At 45.6% G+C, this 25,948-nt stretch overlaps 1 protein-coding gene across 1 annotated transcript in view; it reads left to right on the plus strand.

Annotated features, from left to right (window-relative positions):
* Positions 1-25,948, plus strand: part of LOC145345624 (dynein axonemal heavy chain 8-like) — a gene marked incomplete at its 3' end in the record, with an annotated part of 1,250,971 nt that overhangs the window by 867,629 nt on the left and 357,394 nt on the right. Inside the window, exons 41-42 of the mRNA XM_080193458.1 lie at positions 6,433-6,596; positions 20,646-20,748. Coding sequence (XP_080049584.1) covers positions 6,433-6,596; positions 20,646-20,748 — 267 coding nt within the window. The remainder of the gene's footprint in view (positions 1-6,432; positions 6,597-20,645; positions 20,749-25,948) is intronic.

Genomic DNA, 25,948 nt, shown 5'->3' on the forward strand with positions numbered 1-25,948 from the left:
CACATTTACTCGCTTTCCCCTTCCTGTCTTGAGGGCTTCCGTGAGGGCTATGAGTTTGGCCACTTGGGCTGAGGTCTCCCCACTCATAGTGTCTTTTGCTACCGGTGTCCCTTTTTGGTCTACTACTGCCCAACCTGTGCAGTATTGTCCCTCTACTTGTCTTCGGGACCTGATTACATACAGTATGAGTTCGGGGTTATCTAGGGGTTGGTCATTAATCCCTCCCTCCTCTTCAGTGTCTGGGTTAATCGGGCAGTAGTACGGACTTCACTCTGATAGGAGTCCCTCAGCGGGGTTCTTCCCAGTGTCCCGCACTATCTGGACGGACCGGTCTCGGGGGAGGAGTACCGCTTTCCAATTGGCCCTTTGGGCATCTGAAACAGTCCGGAGTCGGCCTGTATTCAGGAGCTCAACGATGGTGTGTTTCGTGTGTAAAATGATTTGTCCTGACATAGTGATCGGTTCGTATACCCTGACTGCCCAGGCGGCACAATCTAGAGCCGCCACAACTTGTGCAGTCCCTGGGCTACCGGGGATTGTCAGGTGGAATAATATGCCACCGGTCGCATGGTACCCCTGTATTCTTGGGTTACCATGGAGCTATAAAACCCCTCTTCTGTGTCATAGAAGAGGTGGAAGGGTTTGGTTATGTTAGGCAGGCGTAGGGCTGGAGCTGCTAATAGTTCTGATTTTAGGCATGTATATGCTACCTCCTGTTCGGGTCCCCACTCGATCGTTCCTGCTCCTGGCTTTCCCCCTTTGATCAGCCGCTGAATTGGTTCAGCCAGGGATGCGAACTGGTCAATGAAATTCTGGCAGTAGTTAAAGAGTCCCATAACTCTACGCACCCCTTTAACTGTGTTTGGATGGGGCATATTTATTATCGCGATCTTCCGATCGGAGGAGAGGGCTCTCTTTCCTTGACTTATGTTGTGTTCTAAATACCGGACCTCCTGTTGTGCAATCTGTGCCTTTGCTGGGTTGATTTTAAACCCCTCGGCCTGCAAGGCGCGTAGGATTGTGGACAGGGCTCCTATATGTCCTGTGAGGTTGGTGGACGCAATAAGGATGTCATCCACATATTGGAGGAAGGTACTTCTATATGGGGACAGATCGCAGTCCTCAAGGGCCTCACTCATAACTCGGTGGAAAATGTTGTGGAACCCTTGGGGGAGGCGTGTCCATGTGTACTGTTTCCCTCCACAGGTAAAGGCGAACCTTTCCTGGGAGTCTGTGTGAAGCGGGATGGACCATAATCCGTTTGCTATGTCTAACACAGAGAAAATACCATGTTCATGTCGGAGTCCGTTTAAAAATAGTGGATGGGCTCGCGACTATGGGGTGTTCTTTCGGGGTTGTTTTGTTTAGGGCAGTGTAGTCTATGGTCAGTCGGTAACTTCTGTCTGGCTTACGGACTGGCCATATCAGGGAGTTGGTGTTAGACACTGTAGGTCTTAAAATACCCTGGGCAACCAGAGCCTGAACGATTTTCTCAGTGGCCTATAGCGCCTCGGACTTTATGGGGTATTGTTTGTGAGGGGTGTGGATCGGCCCGTGTATGTGTAGGGGAGGGATTTTTATGAGGCCGCAGTCTTGTTTCCCTGCTGCCCAGACTTGGAGTAATGATTGGCATAGAAGCCCTACTATCCCTTCCCTTTTCCAGTCTCAGGCTGTGTATGTGTGGCCTCCTGCCCAGACTGCAGCCACGTTTTTGTTCGGGACCCAGTATCCCTGAATCCCACTTTTGTGTTCCTTTCTTGCAGTCCACAGCAGGCACTTGTTAAAGGCATCCACCATCACCCCTAACTCCCCCAGGAGGTCTATTCCCAAGATTGTTCCCTCCTGATTCGGGCATACCCAGAAGTGCACTGGGAGTAAGATATCCTCAATCTCTAGTAGGACTGCCTCGCTCTGATAAACTGTAGTTCTATTTCCCCCTACCCCCACTACTACGATGGAACGGTGGGTTGTAGGAAGTGCCATGTTGGTGAGGGATGTCGCAGCCCCCGTATCTATTAATATTTTGCATCGCCGGCCCCCTAACGATGCGTTAACCCAGATGCGGGGGTCGACTCCCGGGGTGGGGACCGACGCAATTCATGCAGTCTTTTGCGCCGCCAGAGTCTGTATAACATCCAACAGCTGCTGGTGGCTGAGGCGTGCAATATCGGAAATGACTTCGTTCTCCTTCAGGTCGGGGGCGCTTGCCGGGATTTGGTTGTACCTGGGGGGCTCTCTCTCTCTCCTTGGGAACCTCCTGCTACGGCAAGCTGACTCATTGTGTCCAGTCCTGCCGCAATTGTGGCATATGTGGGAGGGTTGGGGCGTCTGGACTCGGCAGTCCTTTCTATAATGACCAGGCACCCTCCGTCAGTTCCCAGGGAAGATACCCCTGCCCTGGCTCTTTGGATCTTTCTCTGTTGGTTGTCTACAGTAATAGCCCAGTTCTCTTGCTCGTCAAAGGTGTTGAAGTTTACCAACCCGGTCTTTAGGATTGCTTGGTGCGCTGGGCTCAGCCCATCCTTATATAGCTGGAGGAATGTGGGGTTCTGTCTATCGGCATCAGGCATTCCCCCATGGGCCAGAAAGGTGTCAAATTTCTGTCGCCCGTATTCCTGGGCTCCTTCCTCCTTCCCCTGCACTACCCCTATGATTGAGTTCCAGCTCACGGGGACTCGCCCCATGGTTTGGATAATATCATCTTTAAAATCCGTCAGAGCTTGGTCTTGCTCTCGGCGGCTCTCGTTCAGGTTCGCGCACCAGGTCCCGTTCTGGTGCTCTACCTGAAGACGGGTCCAATAGTTCTCCGGCATTTTGGCTCTTACGAGCCCTGCTATATCCCGATTATGTAAATTGGGACACATTTGCAACTCCTTAGTTTTTGCCAGAAGATTGCGTTACTGTGTCTGGGCTGGAGGGTCGGGAGTTTGTCCAGCAGTTTCATGGTGTCCCCCGGGGTAAGGGATACATATGTCATCTTTATCCGAGCCTGGGCAGATCACCCTTGCCCGTCTCCCCCTTGCCCCCCCGGGGGCACACTCAATTTTAACAGGAGCTGCCATTACGCTCTGGGATGGGATGTCGGTGGTAGGTGGAATGCTCCCTGCTGTTGGGCATAGTGGACCCGTTTCATCCACTAAACATTCCCAGTCGGGACACTCCTCACTTGGAGGTTCGCGTGAGAAGTCGGACAGCGCTGGCAGCACAGGGTTAGCGGCCATCACAGCGGCGTGTTGTCATTGTGCGGCTTGCTCCTGCTTGCCTTGTACTTATTTATGAACTCATCCTGCCAGGGTGACATGAGCCTTTAATATTAGGATCCAAGCCTTGTCATCCTTGTTCCTTTTCTCTTTCGCCCACCATTCTCGTTGAGTCTCGAGAGGGTCATGGGGCTTCCACCCTGCCTTCATCATGCTTTTAATTAGATTCTTGTTTTTCTCTGCTAGATAGCGGGTGAGGGACCCTTCTGGTCCCCATTCAAAGGTGGTACTGTTGCTATCCATGTTAGTTTTCTTTACTAGGGTCAGTAGTGTACCAACCCTGGCTGTAAAGCTTTCACAGATACTTGTGTGTGTATCACTGATTGGGTTACGGTCTCGTGTTCCTACTGTTAGTACGTTTATACCTTCAGTGACAACCCGCAGAGCCCGACCTGAGTGTAGTGGGGAGATTGCTGCTCTCAGAGGCAGGTGAGCTCTGTTCAGCCTCTCTGCAGGGGCCACAGCGTACGGGGAGACTACTGACTACAGTGTCCGGGGCCACTAGCTCCTACCCAAACTCCTATCACTAAATCGACTCTCAGAGGGCAGCCATTTCCCTATCTCCCAGGGAATCACCCGGACTTGGGTGCGGACTGGTGTGTAGTCGACCACGGCCCCAATGTGTAGTCATTTTTTCACGCTACCAGAGGTCTCCTGCTTGTAGTGGTCAAGGCACTCACAGAGGCTCCAGACTTAGTAGCGCCCAGACATGTAGCAAATTCCTCGCGGATTTTGCCCCCAGTGGCCTGATCTCTCGCGCCTGCAGAGGTCCTCACCGACTTGCAGCGCCCAGACGTGTACCAAACTCCGTGAGTCCGATCCCAGTGGCCCGAAAACTTGGACGTCCTCCTTAACCTTAAATCCCAGGGTGCTGTCCCTGAACCTTAAATCCCAGAGTAATATTCCTACTCCGTAACACCTGTTCTTTTGGGTCCCCTAGTGGGCAGTCAGCCTGTGGTCGGGCTTGTCGGAGGTCAGCGGAATGTAAAAATAACACAATGAATCACAGTTCGCGATCCCAGCCGCCTGCCCAAAAAGAAACTTAAACCCACGTTACCGCTGTGCAGCTACTGAACGGACCCTGTTCACAAGTTCAGATCGCGGCAGCCTTGAAACACCGCTCTGACACTGGGACACTAATATTCCGTGGGTTCGATGAAATGAGTGAAGATACTCACCCAGTGCCAGGACACGGCGTTCCAGTGACGGTCGCGATCCCGGACGAGACCCCAATTGTTAGCGCGAGTGGGCGAAACGACCACTACGGACTCAGGGTGAGGTTCAATAACGGCACAGCTTTATATACTTTTTGCATCGACGGAGAAGCACAGTCAGGACATACAATTGGACTGTCCCGAAAGCGCTCTGAAGACTCCCCCACACTAGGCTATAGTTATACCTGAACTTCGTGTTTCAAATGCTAATCCTTTATTTACAGTATTTGACTTCAGCCATCCTGTTTCAATGTTTTTGAGTGTTGGAGCAATTGTTTTAAGTGTGTGTTAATTGTTTTTGTCTGGTTGGTTATCAATGGTCTAGATTCTCTGGGGTTTGAACCATAGGTGTGTTATTGATCACGAGAGTCTTGAGGGCCAGGGACGCTTCCTTAACCGTGTTAATTTTAGGTGTCTCCATGGGTTGTTTGACTGGTTTAGAAGTGCTGATTTTGATGGGGTAGGGATGTGTTCTTTAATTTAGTTCCTGTAGGTGCCATCCTGTCCAATTTCCCTTATGTGCTAGCCCTCATTTGCATTCTAAAAGCATGCTCTTGCCTAGTGATCAGTGTCTGTTACTTTGTGATTTTAGTGGAGGGCTCTGAGGATAGCTTTAGTTTGCTTCCATTTTGTGCACCCAATTTCATAAAATTTGTTGTCCGATAACACTGGAGAGATCAGAAGACAATGAAGCCCACAAATGGTCAGGGACATGGCTGGACAGTGCCCAGGAGTCAGTGCCAGCCTGGCAGTGCCCAACAGGTGCCATGGCACTGCCCACCAAGGATCATAACTGTTAGGACAGTGCCAAGGGGGTGAGCCCTGGGTATGGGTGTAGCTGAGTCAGAGTGCGGAGCAAGAGTTCTGGAATGGGTGAGCTCTGCGTGGGGGAGCTATGCAGGAGGGAACTTTGCAGACTGGGGTGATCAGCGGAGTTAGGGGGGTGATCAGCAAAAGAGGGGCAATGGGCATAAGGAGTGATTGGCAGGGAGGGGACAGGCAGGGTGGGCCACGGAGGGGGTTGTGACAGGGAGCTCATCAGGAGGGTACCGAAACTCATGACTTGTGTGTCTGTGTTGCCCAGGTGGGGGGGTGTTACACTGGATGGAGGCGGGGGGAAGGCAGGTTGCAGCAGCTCTCCCAGTTCACTGGGACAGTGGGGCCCCTGTGCGATGGTGCCCTGTTAAGTTTGTAGCTAGCTTTGCCAGTGAGCTTAGGGCTCTGCCTACCCCCCAAACTGGTGAGAATCACACATCTGTTCAAAAAAGTGACAGAGTTCATAAGATTGCATTTTCAAACTCACCCAAAAAACAGGTCTGAAACTCTCCCGTTTTCTCCTCATTCAGATGTTCCATTTTTTTATAAGATTGCTTTCTTAGAATTTTTTCAGTAAGATTGTGCCCTTAAATCTTTTGGGAAGTAAATTCTGCCCATCATACTTTTTAAACTGTGCTCCCTAGTTGTAGACTTCCCCACCTGTGAAAGGGTGAAATGAAAATACTAAAAGGTATATGTCCCACTCAAGTTGACACGTGACTTGGAGTGATTGTGATAAACTTATCTTCCTCAAATTTCCTAACCAATCTGCAGCCAGGGACACAATTAACCATGGTATCATCCCCTCAAATATCCAGCTGCAGAGATTCAAGAGATATGAGTAATGTTGGTAGGAGCTCCAATTCTATTTCCATCATCTCACTGACAAGGAATCTGTCCCACTCTTACTGCCTGCTATTGGCATATGCTGAAAAGATGTTTAGGGTTGATTCTCCATTTGTTTGGCTGCATAATGAACACAACATCTTTGACCATGAAGCCCTGGAGTAGAACATGAACCCAGAGTTTCTGGCTCAGAGGCAGTGATGCTGTCAATGCACCACAAGTTCTCCCCGCAATATCACTGTAATTTTTATTTTTTCAAAGCTTTGTAGATGATGAATTGTACTAATATTTTCTAGGAAGCAAAACGCTTTCAAAATGTTGATAAATCATGGATAAAAATCATGCAGCGAGCCCATGAAATTCCAACAGTCGTCCAGTGTTGTGTTGGAGATGACACAATGGGACAGCTTCTACCCCACTTACAGGAACAACTGGAGCTTTGCCAAAAATCCCTAACTGGGTAAGAAAGTCAGAAACTGCATAATATTTGCATGTGTATAGTATGCAACCAAAGATGTATCAGCAATAAGGCAAATAAGATGAGAGGATTGAATACATGGCTCAATGTGGGAGCAGTGGATTTCAACTCATGGAGCATTGCCAACAATAATGGGGAAAGAGGGAGCTGTACTGTTGGGATGGCAATCACTTGAACTGCAGCAAGGCTGATGCTCTGGTATATCATACAACTTGGTCTGTAGATAGGCTTTAAATGAAATAATTGGGGAATATTTATAAACTTAATGACCAATGACAAGACAAGAGTGCAATGCAGCAATTCAGAGATAGGATAGTAAGTCATTTCACAACACCAGATTAAAGTCCAAAAGGTTTATTTGGTAGCACAAGCTTTCGGAGTGCTGCTCCTTCATCAGGTGGGTGAATTCACTTCATTTCACCTGATGAAGGAATGGCGCTCCGAAAGCTCATGCTACAAATAAACTGTTGGACTTTAACCCGGTGTTGTGAGACTACTTATTGTGCCTACCCCAGTCCAACACTGGCAACTCCACATCGAGAATAGGATAAGAAAGGAAGGGATGCACAATCATAAGTGTGCACCAGTAAAATGGGTCAGAGTAGATATCAATGATAAAAGGAAAAAATTAAAGACTCTTTAAGTTTAAGTTTTTAAGTTTATTTATTAGTGTCATAAGTAGGCTTACATTAACACTGCAATGAAGTTACTGTGAAAATCCCCTATGAATGCATGAAGCATTCACAACAATATTAATGGGGTGAATTTTACCATCCCATCCATCATGGGCAAAGGGCGAACCATGGAAAGGATTGTTGACCTTGGGTGGGATTTTCCAGTTTCAGGCGAGCATGGAAAATCCTGAGTTTGTAACACAAATTAATTGTTAACAGGTACGATATCTATCACAGAAATGGTAATTGCAAAGTGACCATGCTTTAGCTCCATTAGTAAAAGATATGATCGGGATGGTATCGAGAAATGATATTGGCTTGAAAAATCAAGATATAAAATCAGTTTGGGTGAAAATAAGAAACATAGAAAATGGAATCAGGAATAGGCCATTCAGCACTATGAGCCTATTCCACCATTCATTATGATCATAGTTGATCAAAGAAGTTTGTGCTCACTTCCTCCATTATCTTTTGATTCCTTCTTCCCCAAGAGCTTTATCTAACTCTTCCTTGATAACATACAGAAGCGCAATCTTACCAACTCACAGCACCTGTTGATCAGCATTCTGTAGGAAAGGAGAACTGAGCTCAGCAGGAGGTTGGATCAGGGGCCAGAAAAGTTAGCAGCACCCTCATTGTAGACTGGCTATCTCTGAATAATTATGAAATAGCGCAGACAAAGGGGATGTTTCACTATATCTTTCAAAGGACACAGCTGAATGTCCTTTCTAACAGCACTGTAATTGTGATTAAGACATGATTAAATGACCATTGTCTGAACGGACATTCCATCCATCTACCACTAAAGATTATGACATTATGATGCAATTAAACAGCTATTGTCTCGGGCCTATCTCTTTTACCATAAGTAAATAATTTATTCGTGTGTGTAACTAGAAACAATTATCTTTACCAGAAGTTGTGCCCTATAAAAAAGCTAATTGTACACAATTGAGCAGGGCAGGTTGAAGAAGCTGTGCACACCGACGAGGTTGGTATAACAACTGTGCTGCCCAAAAGCAGGCTTGGGTCCTCGAGGGGATAGCCACCAAGGTAATCTCAGGCAACAGAGCATAACAGACAGTAGGCTGCCTCCACCTCTGCTGTGGATCCTGGGAAAACACCTAGACACAGCGGGTGAGTTAGGAAGATAAATAAATGAGTCACAATGTGGGCATGGGTGATGTTAAGCATAATAAAATAGTGGGCACTGATATAGCCACCATTTTATGTATGAACAGTCACGTTATGCACACTCCTAGTGCCTCTCCACTCTCATTTCATTGCAGCATGCCCTTTCATCTTCCACATCTAGGCAGGATGTTAGAGGTGCCTCCTCCATCTCATTTCAGCGAGGATAGCAATGGAATGGCTGTCCTTCTTTCACACTGCCATGACCTAATGATGGTGGTGTGATCCTGGTAATGAGGAGCCTCCACCCCCACCCCATGCCCCAGTCCAAAACGCAGACCATTTATCTGGGAAGGCCTGTTATCTGTGCAAGGCCAGAGCCTTGTGGGAGGTGAGTATTTTGTACCATTGGTACAGATGGTCATTGGCACTCCTAACCTCAAAGCATGCAGAATCAGCAGACATGACTCATTTAGCACCTTAAAGCCCTGAGATCACCCTATTTGGTAGCAGTTCACCAGCAGCCTTCTGTCAGGCAGGAGTCAGATATTCATAGGAGATACATGAGGATCATTGCTCTGTCTTCACTGCAACTTATCTGCATCCTTTTGCACTGTTTGGTTCGTGGGTTTCCGCACTCTGCCAATGAAAGGAGCAATCTATCAACCCCTCCCCAGACCTGAGAAGGACTTATCTGAATTTCCAATGTGCTCTCTGCATCCCCCTTCCATTAGACTCCCAGGTGTGTAGTGGTGGCCTACACATTTACCTCTGAAATCCTCCTCACAGGTGAAGTCACCAGGTTCATGTTGTAAACCATGCCCACATGAGTCAAGTTTGAATATTCAGTGAGGATGGAAGGGATGGTGAGATGGTTCATGAATAGTATATTAAAATATTAAATTAAGGTGCTTGACCTTCCTGGGCGGAAACCTCATTCCATCACTGGTGAAGGACAGGGAAAATCAGAAAAAAATAGACCACACCAATAAGAATCTCATTTTCTAACTCTCACGGTATTTTGGGCCCAGGTCTCCATTTCACTCCCAACGAACGTGGGCTCGAAATCACACCCATTAGGCAGGATTTTCTGGCTGTACCCACTGACAGGAATGTTTGGTCCTGTTGCCAGCAAGTCCCTGCCTGGGGTTATCTGGCGGTGAATGGTGTGAATAATGGGAAACACGGTTGATAGTAGTGGGACTGGAAGATCCCACTGTCAACCAAAAGTTTTTCCTCACATCACATTTGCTTTGTTTTCAAATCTCTTCAAATCAGTGCCCTCTTGATCTTGATTGTTTTATGATTGGGAAGAGTTTTTCCCAACCTACTCTGTCATCCAGCACCTTCATGGACATCACAATCAAATTTCCCCTTAACTGCATTCACTCCAAGGAGTACAGTCCCAACCTCTCCAAGCTATCCTCCTAACTGAAGTTTCTCATCCCCGGGACCATTCTTGTAAACCTCTTCCACACTCTCTCCAATGCACTTACATCTCTTCAATAGTGGGGCACTCAGAACTATAAACAATATTCCACCTGAGGTCCAACTAATGTTCAACTAATGTCCAACTAATCTTGCTGCAGCTGTATTGGGCACTGGTGAGGCCGCAGCTGGAGTACTGTGTGCAGTTTTGGTCGCCGCACTTACGTAAGGATATTTTGGCCTTGGAGGGAGTGCAGAGGAGGTTTACTAGGCTGATGCCGGAGTTGAGGGGGTTGAGCTATGAGGAGAGGCTGAATAAACTAGGCTTGTACTCACTAGAGTTTAGAAGAATGAGGGGAGATCTCATAGAGACATATAAGATGATGAATGGGATGGATAGGATAGAGGTGGAGAGACTCTTCCTGCTCAGAAAGGACAGTAGGACTAGGGGGCACAGCCTCAAGATAAAGGGGGGGGCGGTTTAGAACGGAGTTGAGGAGGAACTTCTTCACTCAAAGGGTGGTGAATCTCTGGAATTCTCTGCCCGTTGAAGTGGTGGAGGCTGCCTCGCTAAATATTTTTAAGACGCAGGTTGATGGGTTCTTGATAAGCGAGGGGATTAAGGGTTATGGGGAGAGGGCGGGAAAGTGGAACTGAGCCACGACTGATCAGCCATGATCTTATTGAATGGCGGGGCAGGCTCGGAGGGCTAGATGGCCTACTCCTGCTCCTATTTCTTATGTTCTTATGTTCTTATGTAATGTCTTGCGTAAGGTCAGCGTAACTTCTTTGCTCTTGATTTGATTTATTGTCACATGCATCAGTATACAGTGAAAAGTATTGTCTTTTGCGCACTACGCAGACAAAGCTTAGAGAAGGAAAGGAGAAGGGACAGAAAGTACTCTTACTGTCATATCTAGGGTGTAGAGAGAGATCAACTTAGTGCGAGATAGGTTCATTCAAAAGTCAGATGGCAGCAGGGAAACAGCTGTTCTTGAGTTGGTTGAAACGTGTCCTCAGACTTTTGTATCTTTTCCCGACAGAAGAAGGTGGAAGAGAATATGGCCGGATGCGTGGCATCCTTAATTATGATGGCACTTTTCCGAGGCAGCAGGAAGTATAGGCTGGTTTGAGTGATATATTGGACGTTGTTCATGACCCTTTGTAGTTTCTTGTGGTCTTGGACAGAACAAGGATCCATACCAAGCTGTGATATAACCAGAAAGAAAGCTTTCTATGTTGTATCTCTCAAGGTTAGACTATGAATCTAGACTATGAATCTAGACATAGACTATGAATCTAGGCTAGCGCTAAATATAAAAAAGGATAGTAAGAGTTTTTATAAATATATAAAAAGGAGGAGGCTGGCTAGGGTGAATGTTGGACCCTTAGAGGATGAGAGGGGGGATTTAGTGGTGGGGGATGGGGAAATGGCTGAGGCCTTGAATAACTTTTTTGCTTCGGTCTTCACAGAGGAGGAAGCGAATAGTTTACCGAGTGTTAACGATGGAAAGATGGTAGGAGTGGAGGGCCTGAATGAGATCATTGTTACTAGAGAGGCAGTGCTCAACAGACTAGAGGGACTGATAGTGGACAAGTCCCCAGGACCGGATGGAATGCATCCAAAGGGTCTGAAGGAAATGGCGAAGGTGATAGTGGACGCCTTGGTGATTATTTTCCAAACTTCGCTGGATTCCGGGGAAGTGCTGGAAGATTGGAAAACGGCTGATGTTACGCCGCTGTTTAAAAAGGGTAGCAGGCATAAGGCAGGGAATTATAGGCCGGTTAGTTTAATGTCTGTTGTAGGAAAAATGCTTGAATCCGTAATCAAAGAGAAAATAGTGAGGCATCTTGAGAAGAATTGTTTAACAGAGCAGACGCAGCACGGATTCGTTAAGGGGAAGTCGTGTCTGACGAATTTGTTGGAATCCTATGAGGATGTGTCTAGTGCGGTAGATAGAGGGGAACTGGTAGATGTGGTGTTTCTCGATTTTCAGAAGGCGTTTGATAAGGTTCCGCACAAAAGGTTGTTACAGAAGGTTAGGGGGCATGGAGTTGGGGGTAAGGTGTTAGCGTGGATAGGGGATTGGCTGTCAAAAAGGAGGCAGAGAGTGGGTGTCAATGGGTGCTATTCGGATTGGCGGTTGGTGACTAGTGGAGTGCCCCAGGGATCGGTGCTGGGGCCTCAGCTATTTACCCTTTGTATAGATGATCTGGAGGAGGGAGCCGAGTGTAAGGTGTCGAAATTTGCCGATGACACAAAGATAAGTGGAACAGTAAATTGTGCGGAGGGTGTGGAAAGTCTGCAGAGGGATCCAGATAGGCTGAGTGAGTGGGCGAGGACCTGGCAGATGGAATACAATGTTGGCAAGCGTGAGGTTATTCACTTTGGTAGGAATAATAGTAGGAAGGACTACTACTTACAGGGCGAAAAGCTGCAGCATGCTACGGTGCAGAGGGACCTGGGGGTCCTTGTGCATGAGTCACAAAAACCCAGCCGACAGGTGCAGCAGGTGGTCAGGAAGGCAAATGGGATGCTGGCCTTCATAGCGAGGAGGATAGAATATAAAAGCAGGGAGGTCTTGCTGCAACTGTACAGGGCACTGGTGAGGCCACAGCTGGAGTACTGTGTGCAGTTTTGGTCGCAGCACTTGCGCAAGGATATTTTGACCTTGGACGGAGTGCAGAGGAGGTTCACTAGGCTGATATAGGAGTTGAGGGGGTTGAGCTATGAGGAGAGGCTGAATAGACTGGGCTTGTACTCGTTAGAGTTTAGAAGGATGAGGGGGGATCTCATTGAGACGTATAAGATGATGAAAGGGATGGATAGGGTAGAGGTGGAGAGGTTCTTCCTGCTCAGAAAGGACAGCAGGACTAGAGGGCACAGCCTCGAGATAAGGGGGGGACAGTTTAGATCAGAGTTGAGGAGGAACTTCTTCACTCAAAGGGTGGCGAATCTCTGGAATTCTCTGCCCTTTGAAGTGGTGGAGGCTACCTCGCTAAATATATTTAAGACACGGGTAGATAGGCAAGGGGATTAAGGGTTATGGGGAGAAAGCGGGAAAGTGGAACTGAGCCACTTCAGATCAGCCATGATTTTATTGAATGGCGGGGCAGGCTCGAAGGGCTAGATGGCCTACTCCTGCTCCTATTTCTTATGTTCTTACGTTCTTAAGGTTGGTGGGAATCATAGTGGACATGCCAAATATCCTTTGTCTCCTGAGAAAGTAGAGGCATTGGTGCGCTTTCTTAACTATATGTTGGCATCAGGGGACCAGGACAGGTTGTTGGTGATCTGGACACCTAAAAATTTGAAGTGCTCAACCGTTTCTACTTTGTCCCCATTTACCAACAGGGGCAAGTTCTCCTTTATGCCTCCTGAAGTCGATGACTATCTCCTCCATTTTGTTGACGTTGAGAGAAAGATTATTGTCATCGCACCATTTCACCAGATTCTCAATCTCTTTCCTGAACTCTATCTCATCGTTGCTTGAGCTCCGACCCACTACGGTGGTGTCATCAGCAAACTTGAAAATCTGGTTGGAGGGGAAGTTGGTCACACATAAGAACATAAGAAATAGGAGCAGGAGTAGGCCATCTAGCCCTTTGAGCCTGCCTCGCCATTCAATAAAATCATGGCTGATCTGAAGTGGATCAGTTCCACTTTCCCGCTTTCTCCCCATAACCCTTAATTCCCTTGTCTATCAGAAATCTATCCACCCGTGACTTAAGTATATTCAACGAGGTAGCCTCCACCACTTCAATAGGCAGAGAATTCCAGAGATTCACCACCCTCTGAGAGAAGAAGTTCCTCCTCAACTCCGTTCTAAACTGCGACCCCCCCCCTTATTTTGAGACTGTGCCCTCTAGTTCTGCTATCGTTTCTAAGCAGGAAGAATTTCTTTACCTCTACCCTATCTAGCCCCTCCATTATCTTGTAAGTCTCTATAAGATCCCCCCTCAGCCTTCTAAACTCTAACGAGTACAGACTATTCAATCTCTCCTCATAAACTAACCCTCTCATCTCCGGTATCAGCCTGGTGAACCTTTTCTGTATTCACTCCAAGGCCAATATATCCTTTCACAAATTCAGGGACCAAAACTGCACACAGTACTCCAGTTGTGACCTCACCAGTGCCCTGTACAGTTGCAGCAAGACGTCCCTGCTTTTATATTCTATCCCCCTCACTATAAAGGCCAACATTCCCTTCGCCTTCTTGATCACCTGCAGACTGAGTTTTTGCAATTCGTGCACAAGGACCCCCAGGTCCCTCTGCACTGTAGCATGCTGCAGCTTTTCACCCTTTAAATAATAATCCCTTCTACTATTATTTCTACCAAAGTGGATAACCCTCACATTTGCTAACGTTATACTCCATCTGCCAGGTCCTCGCCCACTCACTCAGCCTATCCAGATCTTTCTGCAGACTTTCCACGCCCTCTACGCAATTCGCTTTTCCACTCATCTTTATGTCATCAGCAAATTTTGTTACCCTACACTGAGCCCCTCCTCCAGATCGTCTATGTAAATGGTGAACAGTTGAGGACACAGCACCGATCCCTGCGCCGCTCTACTAGTCACCAACTGCCAACCAGAAAAGCACCCATGATTCCAACTCTCTGCTTCCTGTTAGATAACCAATCCTCAATCCACGCGAACACCTTACCCCCAACTCCGTGCACCCTAACCTTCTGCAGCAACTTTGTGTGAGGCACCTTATCGAACGCCTTCTGGAAATCTAAAAATGCCACATCCACCAGTTTCCCTCTGTCTACCGCACTAGTCACATCTCCATAGAAATCCAATAAACTTGTTAAACATGACTTCCCCTTCACAAATCCATGCTGCGTCTGCTTGATCAAACCGTTCTTTTTGAGGTGTCTTGATATTTCTTCTTTAATGATGGATTCTAGCATTTTTCCAACTACAGACGTTAAACTAACCGGCCTATAATTCCCTGCCTTTTGCCTGCTACCTTTTTTAAACAGCGGCGTAACGTTAGCTGTTTTCCAATCCCCTGGCACTTCCCCAGAGTCCAGCGAATTTTGATAAATAATTACTAAGGCATCCGCTATTACTTCTGCCATTTCTTTCAGAACCCTGGGATGCATTCCCTCCGGTCCCTGGGACTTGTCTACCTTCAGTCCTGTTAGTCTATCAAGCACTACCTCTCTAGTGACAGTAATTGTATTAAGGACCTCATCTCCTACCATCCCTCTATCTTTAATATTCGGCAAGCTATTTGTGTCCTCTTCCGTGAAGACCGACACAAAAAACTTATTTAAAGTCTCAGCCGAACAGAGAGACCTAGGGGTGCAGGTACATATATCTTTGAAAATGGTATCGTAGGTAGACAGGGCGGTGAAGAAGGCGTTTGGCATACTTACCTTCATCGGTCAGAGCATTGAGTGCACAAGTTGGACACTATGTTACAACATTGGTCAGGTCACATTTGGAGTACCGCATACATTTCTGTTTTCCTTACTATAGGAAGGATGTTATTAGAATCGTATAGTGCAGAAGAAGCCCTACAGCCCATTGAACTTGCATTAACACACAGGAAACACCTGAACTCCCACCTAATCTCATCTACCAGCACTAGACCCATAGGCATATTAAATTGGAAAGGGTGCAAAAAAGAGTTACAAGGATGTTACCGAGACTGTATGGTTTGAATTATAGGAAAAGGCTGGCTAGGTGATGGCCTGGTGGTATTATGGCTAAATTATTAATCCAGAAACTCAGCTAATGTTCTGGGGAACTGGGTTCAAATCCCACCACTGCAGATGGTAGAATCTGAATTTCAGAAAAAATTTGCAATTTAGAATCTACTGATGACCATGAAGCCGTTGTTGATTGTTGGAAAATCCCATCTTGTTCACTAATGACCTTCAGGGAAGGAAATCTGCCTTCCATACCTGGTATGACCAATATGTAATTCTAGAGCCACAGCAATATGGTTGATTCTCAAACACCCTTCAAAGGGCAACTAGGCCAGCCAATAATGCCCATGTCCCAAGAATGAATAAAAAGACTAGGACTCTTTTTCCCTGGCATATAGGAGAATGAGGGGTGACCTTATGGAGGTTTATAAAATCATGAGGGATATAGATAAGATGAATAGCAAGGTCTTTTCCACAGGGTAGGAGATCCAAAACTAGAGGACATAGGTTTAAGGTGAGAGGGGAAAGATTTAAAAGGGACCTGAGAGGCAACTTGTTCACACAGAGAGTGGTGCACATCATAAAATCACTACAGTGCAGAAGGAGGTCATTTGGCCTATTGAGTCTGCATCAACCACAATCCCACCCAGGCCCTATTACCATAATTCCACATATTTACCCTGCTAATTCCCCCTGACACTAGGGTCAATTTAGCATGGCCAATCAACCTAACCCGTACACCTTTGGACTGTGGGAAGAAACCAGAGCACCAGGAGGAAACCCACGCAGACATGGGAAGAATGTGCAAACTCCACACAGACAGTGCCCTGAGGCTGGAATCCCTGGCATTGTGAGGCAGCAGTGCCACCACCCATTGAAGCATAAATAGCAGAGAATGGAAATATATTGAATGAGCTAGTAGACAACATTTAAAAAACATTTGGACAGGAACATGGATAGGAAATGCTTCAAGGGAAATGGGCAAAACCCAGGCAAATGGGACTTTTCAGTTTAGTTCCATTTAGGAAACCAGGTTTTCATGGACAAGTTGGACCAAAGGGCCTGTTTCCATGCAACATACCTCTATGACTTGAATTCTAAGTTTCAAATACCTGCTCCACCCTGTGGAGCCATCTATCTGACTCTGCCTGAAAGAGCTTTCTGCCAGGTTGCCTTCTCTTTCTGATTAGGTGTAAGGGTGAAATAAGAGCATCCCTCCTGAGGTTAACTTTGATATTGCTTCCAAATTACCTAACACACGATGGGGGATGGCAGGGCGGGGCAGGGAGGTGGATCTTACCATTGTACTCTGCGGACTGATGGGTGGGGCAAACCAGTAAGGCAAGAGAACCGAGAAATCAGGTTGGGCACAATTTCTTGCCTCTTGCAATCTTACTGGGACCAAATATCCATCATTTGGCAAGATCAACCTCACACCTGAAAAGAGCACAAGCTTGATCTTAAAATTTAAATCATATCTAACTGCACTCTAAATATTATTAGTGACTTTGGGATGCTATCGTTTGGCCTCACTTGCCTTGGTGGCCTTGTTGGGGAAGGTTCTCTCCAGTGAGGTCCCTATCAACAGGGGCCAGATGTGATGGTCTCACTGGTAGAACCGGAGCCTTTGACAGATTTCTGTGCCCTCTGCTGGCTTTTGGGTGATTTAGACCCTGTCCACTCCCCCTAATCATTGTTTTTAAGTTTTGCCTCATTTCTTTGACTAAGTTGAGATTCAATTTTTAAGTCACCAAAAAGCAATGCAAATTTCTCCCACTTTTGCGCTCATTTGCCCTTTGAATCTTTTTGGTAAGATCACCCCATGGACTTTGTGAGGGTATGGGTGAAATCACACTTCTATGTGCCTAGATTGTGAGAGAATTCAGTGCTGTTCAAGTACTACTATGTGCATTTAGTGCAAGGGATCTGCATTTTAGCATAGTTTGGCACATGCAAAGGGTCAAACCAACAAACCTGAAGAACCTGGGAGTGGGTAAGAATTTTGGCTTTCTTGAGTGCTGGCTGGGTACATAGAACATAGAACAGTACAGCACAGTACAGGCCATTTGGCCCTCGATATTGTGCCGAGCTATGTCCAAACCCAAGATCAAGCTATCTCACTCCCTACCGTTCTGGTATGCTCCATGTGCCCATCCAATAACTGCTTGAAAGTTCCTAAAGTGTCCGACTCCACTATCACAGCAGGCAGTGCATTCCACACCCCAACAAGTCTCTGAGTAAAGAATCTACCTCGGACATCCCTCCTATGTCTCCCACCAAGGACCTTATAGTTATGCCCTCTAGTAACAGCTACATTCACCTGAGGAAACAGTCTCTGAATATCCACTCAATTTATCCCCTACATCATCTTATAGACTTCTATTAAGTCACCTCTCATCCTCCTCCTCTCTGAAAAGAGAAAAGCCCCAGCTCCCTCAACCTTTCCTCATAAGACGTACCCTCCAAACCAGGCAGCATCCTGGTAAATCTCCTCTGCACTCTCCAATGCTTCCACATCCTTCTTATAGTGAGGTGACCAGAACTGCACACAACATTCCAAATATGCTCCCACCAAGGTCTAGTATAGTTGTAGTATAACCCCACGGCTCTTAAACTCAAACCCCCTGTAAATAAACACCAATACACTATAAGCCTTCTTCACAACTCTATCCACTTGAGTGGCAACCTTCAGAGATCTGTGGATATGAACCTCAAAATTTCACTGTTCCTGCGCATTCCTCAGAACCCTGCCATTGACCCTGTAATCTGCATTCAAGTTTGTCCTCCAAAAATGAATCACCTCACACTTGTAAATGTTACACTCCATCTGCCACTTTTCAGCCCAGTTCTGCATCCTATCCATGTCTCTTTGCAGCCTACAACAGCCCTCCATCTCACCCACTACTCCACCAATCTTGGTGTCATTTGCAAATTTACTAACCCACCCTTCATGCCCCTCTTCCAAGTCATTGATAAAAATCACAAATAGCAGAGGACCCAGCACTGATCCCTGGTACACCGTTGGTAACTGGCCTCCAATCTGAAAATTTTCCCTCCACCACCACCCTCTGTTTTCTATGAGATAGCCAGTTACTTATCCAATTGGCCAAATTTCCTTCTATCCCACACCTCCTTACTTTCATCATGAGCCTACCATGAGCCTACCTTATCAATTACCTTACTAAAATCCATGTACACGACATCAACTGCTCTACCTTCGCCTACACTCTTAGTTACCTCCTCAAAGAATTCAATCAAATTTGTAAGGCAAGACTTACCCCTCATGAAACTGTGCTGACTATCCCAGATTAAGCTGCATCTTTCCAAATGGTCATAAATCTTACCCCTCAGGATCTTTTCCATTAACTTACTGACTACCGAAGTAAGACTAACTGGCCTATAATTACCAGTGTCATTCCTATTTCCTCTCGAAGAGAGGAACAACATTCACCACTCTCCAGTCCTCTGGCACAATCCCTGTGGACAGTGAGGACCCAAAGATAAAGCTAAAGGCTCTGCAATCTCATCCCTTGCCTCCCAAAGTATCCTAGGATTTATCCCATCAGACCCAGGGGACGTATTGACCCTCAAAATTTTCAAAATTGCTAATACATCTTCCCTCAGAACATCTCCCTCCTCCCTCCTCCATCCTATCAGCCTCTCTCACACTCTTATCCTCAAAACCATGGCCCCTCTCCTTAGTGAAGACTTTTCTTCAAAGCATTCATTTAACGCCTCACCTATCTCTTCTGACTCCATGCACAAGTTTCAACTTCTATCCTTGACTGGCCCTAACCTCACCCTGGTCATTCTTTTATTTCTCACGTAAGAGTAAAAAGCCTTGGGGTTTTCTTTTATCCGACCCGTCAAGGACTTCTCATGCACCCTCCTAGCTTCCTAAGCTCTTTTATTAACTCATTCCTAGCTACCTTGTAACCCTCAAGTGACCCAACTGAACCTTGTTTTCTCATCCTTACATACGCTTCCTTTTTCCTCTTAGAACATAGAACATTACTGCACACTTCAGGCCCTTCGGCCCTCGATGACCAGTGGAACCAATCTAATGACCCTCTAACCTAAACTATTCCAATGTTATCCATAACATTGACATATCCTTGACAAGACATTCAACCACCTTTGTGAACCATGTTTCCCTCACTCAGCCATTTCCTCACTGCCTGACAGGGACATACCCGTCAAGGACACGCAGTATTTGTTCCTTGAGCAAGATCCACTTTTCGTTTATGCCCTTACCTGACAGTTTCTGTTCCCATTTTATGCTCCCTAATTCTTGCCTGATTGCATCATATGAGCATAAGCATTCTGGATTTATCTTCTGTGATCAATAGATTGTGCATTCAGAGAGAGGAATTCTTTTCTATTTATGAATGTAGCTGGCTGCTGCCAGGGAGCTCCTAAGATCACGTGCAATCAAATTTTACCCTGCGCTGGGCAAAATCTGAGATTACTGAAAGTCCCAACTGAATCCAGGCCGATTGGAAAAAATTGTGCACTCTGCTGAACTGAGCATTTGTTATTTCCTGGTGTTTACTTGTGCGTCACTGACTGGGCAATGCTGCACAGGTACATAGTGGATAACTGGAAGAAGCCATGAGCAACTGGAGCCGGCACAGTGGTTAGCACTGCTGTCTCTCTGTGAACACAGAACAATGAACGTGATAATGTCAGCCACAGATGGGGACATAAATACATAAATGTAACAAGATCAGCCACTGAATGTATAGCTCGAAACCAGCCATTGATAGGAGACATAACTGCATAAATGTATCCATTCTATGAACAATGATATGTTAACTGTCCATGTCCATACCTGTCTGCTTGTAATGATGTGTTAACGGCCAACGTCCATACTGCCTATTGTCTAAAAGGTATAAAAATGATCAACTACCATTGTGTAGTTGAGAAGGTAGATGCTGAGTACTGTGGAGTACCAGTACTTTCTCCCAAAGCTTTGTCCAAAATAAAACTGTATTGTTGAAACATCCAAGTCTGAGTCCAAAGTGGTAAATTTCCCACAACAGTCATAAGGAAAAACATTACCACAGGAAAATTGGATATAGGAAATTGGTATTATAAATATGTTAATGTGTTTTAATCTTCTTATTTTTGACAGATATTTAGAAAAGAAAAGGTTGTTATTCCCTAGATTCTTCTTTGTATCAGACCCAACTTTACTGGAGATCCTTGGACAGGCCAGTGACTCACACACCATCCAGGTTTGTTTGAGTAGCTTTTAATATGTGTTTGCAAACCTAAAAAACTGAAGAAATAAAATTAAATGTTAAAATAATTAATATTGTTATCTGTAACAAGAAAGTATTGGGAGGATTGTGAAATCTTTAAAGGTCAACAGAAAGCCACAAAATAAGCAATAAAGAAAAGTAAAATGGATTATGAGAGTAAACTAGCTCAGAATATAAACAGATAGCAAAGGTTTCTACAAATATATAAAACAAAAAAGAGTGGCTAAACTTGGTCCTTTAGAGGAAATGAAGAAAGGCTGAGGCATTGAATTTTGTGTCCGTCTTCACAATGTAATATACAAATAACATGCCAAAACTTGATGACAGGAAGGCTATGGCAGGAGAGGACTTAGAAACTATCATTATTATGAAAGAGATAGTGTTTGGCAAGCTAATGGGGCTAAAGGTAAACAAGTCTCCAGGCCCTGATGAAATGCATCTCAGGGTACTAAAAGAGATGCTGGAGGAAATAACAAATGCACTAATGGTAATTTACCAAAATTCGCTGGATTCCCGGGTGGTTCCTGCAGATTGCAAAATAGCAAATATGACACCACTGTTTAAAAAAGGAGGTAGACAAAAGGCAGGTAATTATAGGCCGTTGGCTTAACTTCTGTAGTAGGGAAAATGCTTCCATCTATCATCAACGAAGAAATAGCAAGAAATCTGGATATAAATTGGTAAGACGCAGCGTGGGTTCATGAAGGGCAGGTCATGTTTGACTAATTTGGTGGAATTCTTTGAGAACGTGATATGCGCAATGGACAATGGAGAACTTGTGGATGTGGTGTGTCTGGATTTCCAGAAGGCATTTGACAAGGTGCCGCACAAAGACTGCTACGTGAGATAAAGTTGCATGCTGCTACGGGTAATATATTAGCATGGATAGAGGATTAGTTAACTAACAGAAAGCTAAAAGTGGGGGTAAATGGGTGCTTTTCTGGTTGGCAATTAGTGACTAGTAGTGTGCCTCAGAGATCTGTGTTGGGACCGCAATTGTTTATGATTTACATAGATGATTTGGAGTTGGGGACCGAGTGTAGTGTGTCAAAATTCACAGATGACACCCAGTTGAGTGGCAGACTAAGATGTGCAGAGGGACCTGGGTGTCCTTGTGCAACAATCACAAGGAGTGGGTTTGCAGCTGCAGCAGATAATTAAGAAGGCAAATGAAATTTTGTCCTTCATTGCTAGAGGGATGGAGTTTAAAAACAGTGAGGTTATGTTACAGTTTTTTAAGGTGCTGATGAGGCCACACCTGGACTACTGTGTATAGTTTTGTTCTCCTTACTTGAGAAAGGATATACTGGCACTGGAGGAGGTGCAGAGGAGATTCACTAGGTTGATTCCAGAGTTGAGAGGGTTGGCTTATGAGGAGAACCCGAGTAGACTGAGGCAAAATTCATTGCAATTCAGAAGAATGAGGAGATATCTTATAGAAACATATAAGATTATGAAGGGAATAGATAAGATAGAAGCAGGGAAGTTATTTCCACTGGCAGGTGAAACTACAACTAGGGGACATGGCCTCAAAATAAGGGGGAGCAGATTTAACTGAGTTGAGGAGGAACTTCTTCACACAAAGAGTTGTGAATCTGTGGAATTCCCTGCCCATTGAAGCAGTTGAGGCAACCGCATTAAATGTTTTTAAGGCAAGGATAGATAAATTTTTGAACAGTAAAGGAATTAAGGGCTATGATGGAGCTGAGTCCACAAAGAGATCAGCCATGATCTTATTGAATGGCCTACTCCTGCTTTTAGTTCTTATGGTATGTTCTATGGAACACTTGAAGCTCCTTTATGTTTGCCAAGGAAAAGTTCAGAAATTGAAGTATGAAACTTAGCAATCAGAATTAATTCTGCTGTACAAAATATTAATTTGGCATTGTTCAATGTCTTAAATAACTATTTCTCATTATTATTGAATAAAAATGTTTGCTGCTGAACTAGTGAACTCCGAGATAAAGGCAAAATGCTGTGGATGCTGGAATCTGAAACAAAAACAGAAAATGCTGGAGAATCTCAGTAGGTCTGACAGCATCTGTGGAGAGAATAGAGCCAAGTTTTCGAGTCTGAATGACAGCTCTGATGACTAAAACGTTGGCTCTATTCTCACTTCACAGATGCTGTCAGACCTGCTGAGTTTCTGCAGTATTTTCTGTTTTTGTTGTAGTGAGCTCAGAGATTGAGTTAAAATTCCATCAAAGCAGAATCACAGAATTGTTATGCTTCAGAAGGAGGCCATTTGGCCCATTGTGTCTGCATCAGCTCTCTAAACAAGCATCATGATTTAGTGCCCCCTGCATTTTTGCTACCCTCTTGTACATTATTTCTATTCAAATACTCACCTGAAACCGTCTTAAATACCTTGATTGAACCTGATGTGGAGTTGCCAGTGTTGGACTGGGGTAACACAGTAAAAAGTCTCACAACACCGGGTTAAAGCTCAACAGATTTATTTGGTGGCACCTGACGAAGGGGCAGTACTCCAAAAGTTCATGCTACCAAATAAGCCTGTTGGACTTCAACCTGGTTTTGTGAGACTTCTTATCTTGATTGAATCTGCCTTTACCATACTTTCAGGCAGAGCATTCGAGACCCGAACCACTCGCAGTATGAAAAATATTATTTTCACATCACATCTATTTCTTTTGCAAATAACTTTAAATCTGTGCCCTCTCATTAAATTGGCGGAATTTTATGGAACCAGATGTTGGGATTGTTTTGATTAAAGAACATATCTGTTAAGAATGTCTCTACAGTCTTCTGTTCCATTAACAGAAAGTATTAACTACCTGTGACTATATAAAAGGTAAAGCCACCATAGTCCCAGATGACCAAAGGCTGCTCTTCCCTTTGAGGGGGAGAGCTGACTTGTGGAGATTTAACCTGAGGATCCCATACCTCAGGCAAGGGACAAGGTTGAGAAGGTAGGGCCTTAATGAATAAACTCAGCCACTACCTCAGCCACTAATTGTTCCTGAGGAGCAGTATCCAGACGCAGCGATTTTTGGGCGTGTGAAGAGGCAGCAAGAAAGGTGCATTTTTTCTGTTTATTTTGTTTAACTGTTTATTTCTAGTTTAAGTCGCGAGTTTTTTCGGCGGTTTTTTTAAATTAGTTAGAAACCGGAAGTCGTCACTAGGACGCTTACCGGTAGTTGTAGTTTTTTTTTCGGGTTTATAAGCACTTACCTCCGTGAACTGGCCTCATTGTTCCTGAGGAGCAGTATCCAGAGGCAGCGATTTTTGGGCGTGTGAAGAGGCAGCAAGAAAGGTGCATTTTTTCTGTTTATTTTGTTTAACTGTTTATTTCTAGTTTAAGTCGCGAGTTTCTTCGGCGGTTTTTTTTTAAATTAGTTAGAAACCGGAAGTCGTCACTAGGACGCTTACCGGTAGTTGTAGTTTTTTTTTCTTGAGCCCCTAATCCTATAAATTAGCGCTGAGAGGATACCCGATTCTCTACACTGGTAGAGAATCCCACCCTCCCGCCTCCTCTAACCTAAATTATAAGTGTGGGAAAGTTTTTTTTTGTTTTTTTTCTGCTGGTAATTGTTTCAGGGATGGCAGTTCAGGCAGTGTGCTGCATCTCCTGTGGGATGTATGTGGTGAGGGACTCCAGTAGTGTTTCAGGGGATTTTACTTGTAAGAAGTGTGTTAGATTGAAGCTTCTGGAGGAGCGTGTAAAGGAGCTGGAGGTGGAATTAGAGGAACTCCGCATAATTCGGGAGGCAGAGGTGGACATTGATAGGAGTTATAAGGAGATAGTCACTCCTAGAAATCAGTCTTGGGTCACTGCCAAGAGGAGGGGAAAGAAGCAAGTGGGGGGTCAATCCCCTGGGGCTGTTCCCCTCCAAAATAGGTTTTCGGTCCTGGAGGCTACAGTTGAGGAGGAATCAACTGGGGATAGCCAAAGGGAGCAGGTCTCTGGGGGTGAGCCTATTGTAAAAGCTCAGGTGGTTAGGGGATGCAAAAGATTGGGCCTCGTGATTGGGGACTCCACAGTTAAGGGGACGGATAGGAGAGTCGGTAGTAATGGTAGGGACTCAGGGCTGGTGTGTTGCCTACCAGGGGCTGGGGTCCGGGATGTATCAGAGAGGATATTCAAGACTCTTAGGGGAGAGGGAGATCAACCCCAAGTTATAATTCATGTGGGGACACATGACATAGGGAGGCTAAGGGAAGGGGATATTAAGCAGAGATTCATGGAGTTGGGGTGGAAACTAAAGGCCAAGACAGACAGAGTGGTTATCTCTGGACTCTTGCCTGTGCCACGGGATAGTTTAGAGAGGAATAGAGAGAGGGAAAGTTTGAACTTGTGGCTGAGGGGATGGTGCAGGAGGGAGGGGTTCAAGTACTTGAGCAATTGGGGCTCATTCTGGGGAAGGTGGGACCTCTATAAGAGTGGTGGTTTACACCTGAACCAGAGGGGAACAAATATCCTGGGGGGTAAATTTGTGAAGGCTATGCGGAGTGGTTTAAACTGATTCAGAGGGGGGGTGGGTTAGAACATAGAACATAGAACACTACAGCACAAACAGGCCCTTCGGCCCACAAGTTGCGCCGATCACATCATCACCTACCAACCTACAGACCTATCTATAACCCTCAATCTCATTAAACCCCATATACTCATCCAGAAGTCTTTTAAAAGACCCCAGCGAGTTCGCCTCCACCACCACTGACGGCAGCCGATTCCATTCACTCACCACCCTCTGAGTGAAAAACTTACCCCTAACATCACTTCTGAACCTCCCTCCCCGCACCTTAAATCTGTGTCCTCTCGTAGCGACCATTTCAAACCGGGGAAATAGCCTCTGAGAGTCCACCCTATCTATTCCTCTCAACATTTTGTAAACTTCTATCAGGTCACCTCTCAACCTTCGTCTCTCCAGGGAAAAGAGTCCCAGCTCCTTCAACCTAACTTCATAAGGCATGCCTCCCAGTCCAGGCAACATCCTTGTAAATCTCCTCTGCACCCTTTCAATAGCTTCTACATCCTCCCTATAGTGAGGTGACCAGAACTGCGCACAATACTCCAAATGAGGCCTGACAAGGGTCTTATAAAGTTGCAGCATTACCTCCCGACTCCTAAACTCAATCCCTCGATTAATGAAGGCCAGTACACCATACGCCTTCTTGACCACCTCCTCCACCTGCGAGGCCGATTTAAGAG

Source organism: Carcharhinus amblyrhynchos, chromosome 7 (assembly GCF_965287045.1).
Source record: "Carcharhinus amblyrhynchos chromosome 7, sCarAmb.v2.hapA, whole genome shotgun sequence".
Lineage (NCBI taxonomy): Eukaryota > Metazoa > Chordata > Chondrichthyes > Carcharhiniformes > Carcharhinidae > Carcharhinus > Carcharhinus amblyrhynchos.